Source organism: Halichoerus grypus, chromosome 5, assembly GCF_964656455.1.
Source record: "Halichoerus grypus chromosome 5, mHalGry1.hap1.1, whole genome shotgun sequence".
In the NCBI taxonomy this organism is placed as follows: Eukaryota; Metazoa; Chordata; class Mammalia; order Carnivora; family Phocidae; genus Halichoerus; species Halichoerus grypus.
Window position 1 is genome coordinate 83,662,357 of NC_135716.1, and position 10,584 is coordinate 83,672,940.

A 10,584-nucleotide genomic window follows, 5' to 3' on the forward strand; every position below is an offset into this window, starting at 1 on the left:
GAGATGAAGAATTAGTCGTGAATGTGGAGAGCCAAGGGAGGGACGGGGAATTAGAGGACTTTGCAGCTACCCAGTCAGGACCCTGTGTTTGTCTTTCCAGGTGAGAGCCATTACATACACCAGCAAACCACCCCAGAAGCCCACCCTCCCAATTTCATCCCTGGGCCTCCGTGTTGATGTAATAAAACTTTGGTTTTATCTTCCATTAATCTGTTTCAAATAAATTAAATTCTTAGCCCAGCTGCAAGACCTTGAAGGATATAAAAGAATTTTTCCTTCCTTTCAGTTGGCATGGTCAGGAGGACACTTTAATTCACTGGACACTGCTCTGTCTGGATGTTGCAGCTAAACAATTCTGGGACATCTGACCTTATTGTCAGCAGAAGGTAAGACTTCTTACCATGTCAGCATCCCAAATTTCTGTCTGCACGGTCCGGTGGAGTGAGAGGGGTGAGAGTCTTTTTCTCTCTCTCTAAATTCAGAACATAACTGTGTAGCTGGTTCCTTGGGCTTAATGACTCTCAGTAAAAATTTAGTAGAGTACTCTTTGGGTACTGATCCATTTCCTCACAGAGATGGTCTTTGTTTTTCTTTGTGTCTTTTATGTTGTTTGTCATAAAAAGGAATTATCATAGGACAGAACGCAGATGTAAGTCCTATAAACCTGCTGTTCAAGCCAGTTCCACAGATTGATGAGTTCACGGTTCTCATCAGACCAGCGTCTGTTTGGACAAATTTTGCTGTGGGTTAATGTGCACATGAGGCAAAGGCAGTTGCTAAGAAACACCTTGGAAGTCAAAACTACAAAATTGGTGGGCAAGGGTCTAGCACTTAAAAGCTGTTAGAGCGCTCACCACCTAACCCAAAGTCTCCTATGTCAGGATAAGTTGATCAAGACTAGATTGACACTAGGTCATCTGCCAAGACAAACTTCTGTGCATCAAGGTACACAGTAAAAAAAACACAAAATCCCCAACTCTTTGACACATCCCTCTTAGGTATTACCATGGCTCCAAGACACACAAGGCTTGGCCAAAGCTATTAGTGTGCATATAAGAAAAATCAGATGAGGTTTTCCTTTTCATCTTATTCTATGTCTTAAGATGTTGGCTTTGTGACCAGTGAGAATATTTTCCCTGGTCTCTGCCATCTGGAGGGTGCACTTACCACTTATGGGGGTGTACCCCAGTGACCAGTAGAATAGACTGGGGATCCAAGGCATGCAGTTACAAGGAGCTGTTGGCCATGGAAGCTCTCGAGGTTTGTCATAAGGGGTTCCAGCCCATAAGGGGTCTTTGTCATCCCAACCTTCATTGCTTGTTAGTGCAGGAAAAATCCCATTCCAATTCCAGTAGCACTGAGGTAACTGGGTATCATAGATCAGCAGATCTGTGACTGGAGGTGTCTCTCATTTGTGGGATACCAGAGACACTGGAGACACCACATCATTCTTACCATCTGTGTAATGGAGGTCTTTGCATTCTTTGACTATTCTTGGAGTAAACTTCGTGTCATGGGGGCTACATCATCTATGCCCTCTTCGGACACTTCTTGCATCCATGGCAAAGATTTATACTAAGCCTGGAAAGTTGCCTCTGGGTCTTTCCATAGAGAGGCTTATTGGATTGAGTTACTATTGGAATAAATATACTAATGCTGATCCCACTTTTTAGTGGCCAGATGGTGGATCTTTTGAATTGGAAAAACTTCTATATTTGAAAAAAATTTTAGAGACTTCTCATTCTAAGCAATACCTTATTGGTTTTTATGGGAAGATCAATTTGGAAATCCCTTGGATTCTTAACTTCTGCAGGTACTCTCATTGTTAATGGGCATGTAATTGCTGTTACAAGCTGTTCCCCTCCCTTCTAAAATTGCCAATGCTCACTGATCAGACCATATACAGAGGAAACTGATGGTACATCTTTATGAAATGGTAGAGCTGACAGCTGCCCAAAACACAGCTCCAGATGGACCCCCTTATCCTCTCTCCATCCAGTTTCTAACCCAACCTATATCCCTGACTGATATTAATCATTAGACAAATGCCCCAAATCTGAAAAAGATGCTTGGACACAAAAGGGTGCCAAGAAATTATCAGATGGATCATATATTGGGCCAAACTGGACTCCTACATCCCCTTTTCTTTTAACCTTTTGGCTTGCACTTAGCTCCCACAAATGGGACATATGTGCAAATGGGGGATAATTAAAGAAGTAAGACAATTGGCTTTGCCCTGACACCCACAAAATTTATGACCAAATCATTTCCCAGTGCACTACTTATAAATCTCACCAAATCTCTGGAAGAAATCAATATACCCCAGAAAGACCTCCTGGGCCCACACTGCCCTTTGCAGATTTCAAATGGATTTTATAGACTTGACCCCAACCTTGGCTGTTCCCACTGGTTGATCATTGTCTGAATGTCTAGTGGATGGACTGAATGCTATCTGACTAGACATGCTGATGCCACAACAGTGGTAAAAAAAAATTAATAACTGAGATTATTCCTTATTTTGGCAGTCCTTTAGTGATTAAGTTAGACCAAGGAACTCACTTTACAGCAGAGATAAACCACATGCTTGCAAAAACTCTGGAGTACTCATTAAAATCCTCAATCACCAAGGCAAGTGGACTGTAAAAAATCTTTACATAAAAAGGAACTGAGGAAGGATTTGTCAAGAAACTGGACTTAAATGGCCAAAAGCATTGCCCTTGGCCCTTATTAATAATATTCCAAATAGGAGGCATGGATTGACACCTTTTGAAATAGTGTTTGGTTGTCCAATGCCTACTGGCACCTCTAAACTTTTCACTCGGGCATTAAGTGAGCAATGTGATGCTATGACTAACTATATACAAGGACTAACAAGTATACATGAAGCATATCATCAACAGGTAAATGAGCATGGCCTCCATCAACTTATGGGCCCTTTCAACCAGGGACAGGGTCTACATCCAGGTCTTTAGAAGAAAACACTGGCTGGCACCTTGCTGGGAAGGGTTCTATGAGGTGCTGCTGATGATCTACACTGCCACCAGAATAAAAGAGAAATCCTCTGGATTCATGAGAACCATACCAAAATAGACACAGATCAACAGCTGCAAGACAACTGGGAGACCACCCCCTACAGGTGACCTGAAAATAAGGATTTCCAGGCTCAAGTCCCAGGTCCCAGAAGCATGCCATGATGTAGACAGCTTTTCCCAAAATCACAATCAAAAAACTTCTCTTTTCCCTACTCCTCCTTTTTAAAACTCATGTATATATATGTATTCCTATATATAAATTTATATATAATATATACTATATGTTATATTATCATATAATGTAAATTTATATATAATATAAATTATTTATATAAGCATATTATAATATATATAATACTAACAAAATACTATATATATACTTTTTAATACTTTTTCCCCATTTATAGATTATTTGTTGGAAGGCTAACTGGAGAGTGCTTTTCTATCCTACTTCCCCTCTTTAAGTCTCCACTATGGATTCCTTTCCAACCTGTGTCTTGCTCTTACTAACCCTCTCTTTTTCAATAGGTCAGGCACAGACCAAACACTTCCGTATGCCAGTTTACCTGGCCACACTTATAAATCAGTCTGACTATTGGCTATGTCAACATCTAGATAATGCAAAAGAACCTGAAATGGTCTTCATTCCTGCAGATGTGAACACCTGGTTGTCTGAACATGGTAGATGGATAGATTGCAAGGTATGGTATCTACAGCCAGAAGAATATCACTCACTCTGCCTTTTTGCCTGGTGAACTACTTGGGCTCCAGAAAATCTCTACAGAATCTCAAGGACTATCAAGAAACTTCTCTTTTCCTACCCCCACTCCTAAAAAATTTCTGAAAAATGTTTCTGAAAAAAAAATAACTGAAAAATTTCCCTTTTGCATTGAAAACAGACGTCTGTTTCAATGGACCGGGACTGGACTTCTCCTGAGAGATACACCAAAACTTTATAGCTACCTAATCCTGTGGTTTGATACTAAAAATATCATCTTTAAACTTGGCAAGGAGATTAAAAATAACTCTAGCATAGACATTTGCCAAATCACCAGATGTTTTACAGATCAACGTACAAAGTGAGGTATGTTAGCTACCCCCCTTGTTAGACTACCGAATTCCACAAACTATATTTGGGTCAATCAAAATTCTGGACTTACTTGGCTAGGTGACAAAACTAAGCTTTATCACTGCCAGAACCAAACTACGGGCCTCCTACATCAGCTACTCTCATATACTGACAGGACCACATGAAAAATGGAGATGTATGAATGTATGAATATTAACATTATCAAAGGTCATGGAGCACTCCACACTTGAAAGTTCCAAACTAACCTTGTCTATAAACCACACTGGTCTTATTTTATGTGGCAAAAAGGTCTACAAAATATTCCCACCTACGTGGTCAGGACGATGCAGACTTGGATACCTGGCTCCATTTGTTCCTAAGTATTCCACCCTAAATGCCAGCCAATTACAAACTTGGGCTTCTTTGTTCATAAAATTGTGCTACATAAACGTGCCCATCAAGAAATTGTAGAAAATCCACTGTCATATCATAATTCCAAGTTCTTTCAGTGTTAAGGCTCTTATTCCCAAATTTTGGGGATTATAAATTAGAAAAAGCAATCCTAAATCTCTCTGTGGTGATGGGACAAGAATTCAATACCACTATGCAAACTTTGAAAATACTCCAATCAGAAGTTAAGAGCTTAGCCTCTGTGGTACTCCAAAATCATCATGCTCCAGATCCACTGAGTGCCTCTGCAATCATTGGTGAAAAGTTTTGCTTCTATGTAAACCAAATGGGACAAATAATATCTAACATGAATCAGTTAAAAGAAAGAATTAACATTTTTCATTAGATAAATGAAGCACAGACTTTCTATTAGACCAATCTATTTCCGGGTTTAGGGAATTCGGTTTAATGGGATGTGGGGAAGTGTGCTCCATTTGTTCTTTTCTGCTTATTCATCCTCATTCTAGTCTGTGGCCTTTCTCTTCTTTGGAGATCTCTTAATCTTTGCAGATCGGTTTCTTCCTCCTCAGTCACCAGCTCAGCTTTAATATGAGAAACTTGCAGAGAAACATCCAGAGGATGGAACTGTAGGGGCCCAGGGTAGGCTACCCCCAAATATACCACAATGGTAGATTGATTACTTCAAATTAAAGCTACTTAAATAACAGCCTGTGCTAGAAGGACACTCAGACTCTCCTCCATCCCCCTGAAAGCAGGAAATAATTCTCCATGTGAAAAGTACCCTCCCTGTAGCAGGAGGTAAAGAGACACCCTTATCACCAGAGGTGGGAAATTTAGAGCAGAGAAGTCTGTCTAAACAACTCTTGTTACTTTTTACTAATTTACCACCCCTGCCCAAACTCTGCTTAGAATCCCTTACTAATTGAAGCTCCTAAAGTTGTTTTCTTTGTCTTGTTAATGCCTGTCTAAAATGAGTAAAAACTGCCTGCATTGGTCACTTCTTTGGGCCTCGGTGTCATTCCTGGGCCTCCGTGCACATGTAATAAAACTTTGACTTTTTCTCCTGTTAATCTGTCTCGTGTTGATTTAATTCTAGGTCCAGCTGGAAGAACTTCTACTCTTGAAGGGTAGAAAATAATTTTTCCAGCCCATCAAAAACAAGCAGTGCTACATCAGGGCCCAGATGACAAGGGGAGACTGAGCTGAGATCAGACATGCTCATCTTTCCCAGTACATTTACAAGCAAGGGAAAAGCAGGCTAGAACAAGATGGTGAGCAGATTATTTTATTGTTTTGCTTCAGGTAGGGGACTGCCAAGGAAATTATCTGTGGAATGGCATAGGAATTACTATCTGGGGTTCCCAGGGCAGGCTGCAAACATGGGATCAGAATTCAGAAGATGAGTTTTTAAGAGAGGACACAGATATCTGGATTTCAGGTAAGAAGGATCCTCAAGAACAGAGTTTGAAGTCTTCACTAAAATGTCTCAGCAGCACAGGTAGAGCAACGGAAGATGACCTTGCCCCTTTCTGCCTCTATTTCTGCACTCCTTGGCTCAGGGTCCACTTCAGCAGCAGCCTCCAGACGACTGACCGCTGCCCCCTCCACAGCAGCTGGAGCCCCCCGAGGGCTGGCTGCAGCAGCCAGGGCTCTGGTGTCTGTGACGGTGGCAACTGCGTCGCCTGTGGTGGCTCAGGCAGCAGCCGCCGCCCCCAGAGCTGCAGCAGCTGCCGCCCCCAGAGCTGCAGCAGCCGCCGCCCCCAGAGCTGGAGCCGCAGCAGGGAGAGACTGGGGGGCACTTGGGGGGGCAGCTTGGGGGGCACTTGGGGGGGCACTTTGGGGGGCACTTGGGCGCAGGACACTTGGGAGGGGGCTGGCACTGCTGCTGGTTCTGCTGGCAGGACATCTCGGCTGGCGGGGTCAGGAGCTGAGGGAGAGTCACACAGCGAGTCAGACCTAGGACACACAGAGCCCTCCTGCCCCTTCCTGTTCTTAGCATCACTTCTAGCACCCTTATTGTGAAAGTCTTGAAATCAGACATAGGAAAATCATTTCTGACAATTTTATCACTCTTACTGGTGTACCATGTGCCTTGTTTCACAGAGTCACGTTTCAGTCCCATTTGGAATGTTGTCAACAATATCATGCCCAAATATGTAGAGAAAATTGATGCTTATTAACATTTCCTTAGTGTCAGAGAAAAGACCAGAAAATAAATTGGCTCCAGGCCAGCTTTCATTTTCTCACATCACTAAGAATCTTGCAGATATCTAGTGTAGAGACCATTTTAGCACTGAATGCCTCTTAAAGGAAAAGGCAAAAGCATTCTCTCTTGGAAGGATTTCTGATATGTTTTGGTTTTGCAGAATATAGAAAATCATAACTGCAAAGGCCTTGGAGTCAATTTGTCCCAACCAATTCAATTTATAAATGAAGAAACTGGAAGGAAAAAAGGCAAATTCACTGGCCCAGTGCTAGTCACTAGTTTGTCTCAGTTCTGTTCCCAGACTCCCTGACTCCTAACCCAGGGCTCTAATGCACATAGTCCTTCTCCTAAGGACTGCTTCCCAGGCAAACCCCAGGGTTTCTCAGCTCCAGTGTGCCCCCGGTTCCCACTATGGACCTTCTTGTTGGAGTCTAAACAGATCCACAGGTGTCTCTGATTCTCTCTTCTGTTAAGTACCAACATCCTCAACACACTGTCTCTGCAACTGGGTCTGGCTGTATTTCCAAAACTATATTCCCACTATGCAACCACTCCAGCATAATCTAGCCATCAGTGTTTTCATTCACTAAAACAAGAGAAACATACCCAGCAACTGCGAACAATCTGCTGTTTCCAAAACTCTAACATACAGCACACAAATCTCTTCCTAGTTGCTCTGGGTCTCTCTCACCCATCCCACCCTGGCCCTCCTGATTCAGATTTTCTTGGTCCTCATCCTTCCAACCACAGCCCAAGGCCTTGTCTGCCCCCTGCTCTGGTCTGAGCTCCCTCTATGGAAGACTCTGCTCTCAGTCCCAGGGGGCACTTACTGGTGCACAAGCAGCACTGGATCCGTCAACACCTCAGGAGAGGAGTGCTTGGAAGGGCTCTGGCCCCAAGGCCCTTTATCCTGGCCTTGGGCTCTGCCTCCAGCCTGTGAGACAGGGCCCCAGTATGACATGACCCACCTCCTGCCACCACATGGTCCTGTGACAGGTAATGACTGGCAGCTCCTCCCTGCCTCCATCTAGAGACCTCAAGGCATCTCCTCCCAGCTAGGAAAGTACCTGCTTACAATGAGGACTGTGGTAGGTCAAAATGAACATCCCCATTCCTGGAGTCCTCTGTTGTATTTTTTTTCTATGGAAGGCGTCTTTTTTTCTATGGAAGGCCTTCTAGTCACATTTATGGACCTGGTCACATAGCCCCTCCTTTCTTTCCACCCTAGATAGTAATTTTTCACCTGGACCTTTGGGGTTTTTTTTTTTAAGTTTTTATTTAAATTTCAGTTAGTTAATATACAATGTTATAATTGGTTTCAGGTGTACAATATGGTGATTCAGTACTTCCATATATCACTCAATACTCATCACAAGTGCCCTTCTTAATCCCCATCACCTATTTCACCCATCCCCCCACCCACCTCCCCTCTGGTAACCATTAGTTTGTTCTCTATAGTTAAGAGTCTGTTTCTTGCTTTCTCTCTCTATCTCTCTCCCTCTCTTCTTCTCTCTTATTTTTTCCCTTTGCTTGTTTGTTTTGTTTCTTAAATTCCACAGATGAGTGAAATCATATGGTTTCATCTAAACCTTTGAATCTACATGGCTTGTGAGGGGTGGTGTGTATAGCATAGTGGTTGAGAAAATAGGCTTTAGGACCTCACCAAAGTATTCAACTTCTTTGAACCTCACAATATAGATCTTTTAAATGTAGATAATGATAGAAATGTCTTTTTTGCAGGATCTACATATTAGTTAAGACGGCAAAGGGGAAGTAGGCAAGATAGTATGTGGTACTTGGTGACACTCAGGAAATAGATAGATGGATAGATAGACCAAAAAAAAGAGAGAAATAGATGCAAACATGGATTTTTAATGGACAGGGAATTTTTTAGGCCATGGACACCTTTAGTAGCTACATCTTGTTCAAACTAAATGCCATTTTTTCCTCCCATGTATCTCAATGAGTTTGGTTTGATGAATGTAGATCAGGAAAGGGATACTGAAGGTGAGCATATTGCCCATAATACCTGACAATTATAGCCTGAAAAGAATTCACAGTTTCCTGGAGGCAAATTGAAGGGAGGAGGTAAAATAAAAATGGAAAGGGTGAAGAGAAGAGAGCAGCCCAAGAGGTGACCTGATAGCACTACTTGAAGTGGTGCTGGTCTACCTGGCATACCTAAGAACAGACACACTCAATATTCAAGTTAAAATTGTTTACATTGTTGCAATATGAATTACCTGTGTTTCCATGCTCAAAAATAACCAACTGGAAATTCTAAAAATGAAAAACATAGTCTCTGAAAAATTAAATGTGTTCAAAATTAAATACAGTGTCAAAAATTTATTGGATGGTCTTAGTAGATTGTAAACAGCAGAAGAACAGATTGGTAAATTTCAACTTGAAGAATTGAATTGAAAAGAGGAGAAAAACACAAAACAATGAACAGATGAATAGTTATCTGTTGAATTATAGCAAATAGTCCAACACTCACATATTTAGAGTTTCTGAAAGAGAATAAAGAGAGTGGGGGATATATTTTTAAATAATGATCAATTTTCCAAATTTCATGTAAACTATCAAAATGCAGGCAGGCCAGGTCTGAAGACCCAGAGGGGGTCCCACATGACCAGCTGAGAGGATCCCTGGCTACACACAGGATAGAAATCAAATGTGAGGCAGGAGGAAGGGAAAGCAGAGTTTATTGAAGGCATAGAGCGAGTGCAGGTACAGACAGAGTGTCTAGGAGACTCAGAAAGGAGAGAGAGTCTCATCTTTGTCCAGGGTCTGGTATACATGTCCTGTCAGGTATCCAGGAACTGACTGGAACAAAGGTGATGGCCCAACTGTTATTCCTTGGAGCCAGGGTGTCTTGGCATCAAGATGTCTAGCACTAGTGGTCTAAAATATTCATATGATGGCTTTATCCAGTCATCCTCACCTGGTCCTTCCTTAGATGTTATCTGTTCTAAATAAATCATTAACTCCTTGCCCCTTAGGAGGAGGACATATGCATTCTGAGGCATGTACAAAGTGAGGTGGTGATGCAGGTCCTAGCAAGAATAGAAACAGGAAAAGGAGCAAAAAGCAGAATTTTATGGAGACCTTCAGTTTCCCTATCTCAATAGGACTAAAAAACTAATACATCCCAAGCAGGATAAAAAAAAGAAATACAATAAGTGGTACAACATGTCCAGAAAAAGGATACAACTTAGTCTTGGAAAAGACGTGAGTGAGGGGAATTCTAAGGAAGGGTGTCTGGGAAAGATTTGTCAAAGGGGCTTTGACCCATGGAGGCTGGCGGTTGGAGGTCGGAGGACATTCCAGGGAGAAGCAGCAGTGTGAGAATAGATACAGGCAACAGGATGCAGGTGGTCTTTTGTGAGTGGTGAGCGATCCAGCCTGACTGGAATGTAGGGCATGTGTGCTGGAGCTGGGAGAAAGAGTGAGGACAGGGGAAGGCTAAAGAGAAATAAATGGAAGGCTGGGTGGTAGGGAGACCTTTGCCAGGGTCAGTCACTTGGGTTTTATTGAATGTTTACCAGAAATCCATGGAAGGTCTTAGTTTAATTTTATTATTGCAAGATATATGGTTGTCATTTTAGCAGGTAAGGATAATCACATTAGCACTGGGTCCCAATACAGAAGGGGACTGTGTAAGAGACCCTGGGACAGAGGACAACAGCAGCAGGGATCGAGATGAGAAAATACCACTGCCACAATCCCCTAAATGTTACTGCAGATTCACGATCCCTTATTCCATCCAAAGGTCTCTGGAAATGAATTTCTTGTCCAATTGTTGATGACACCCATTTGGTGGCAAAAAACTGACCTGACCTGACAGTGAGATGGCTTCACCTTAC

At 42.3% G+C, this 10,584-nt stretch overlaps 1 protein-coding gene across 1 annotated transcript; it reads right to left on the bottom strand.

Annotated features, from left to right (window-relative positions):
- Positions 1-5,781: 5,781 nt before the first annotated feature.
- Positions 5,782-7,669, bottom strand: LOC118526148 (uncharacterized). The gene is made up of 2 exons (XM_078071696.1): positions 7,549-7,669; positions 5,782-6,439 (listed from the first exon to the last, which is right to left on the bottom strand). The coding sequence occupies exon 2, from the start codon at positions 6,416-6,418 to the stop codon at positions 6,080-6,082; it is 339 nt and encodes a 112-aa protein (XP_077927822.1). The 5' UTR covers positions 6,419-6,439; positions 7,549-7,669; the 3' UTR covers positions 5,782-6,079.
- Positions 7,670-10,584: the final 2,915 nt, after the last annotated feature.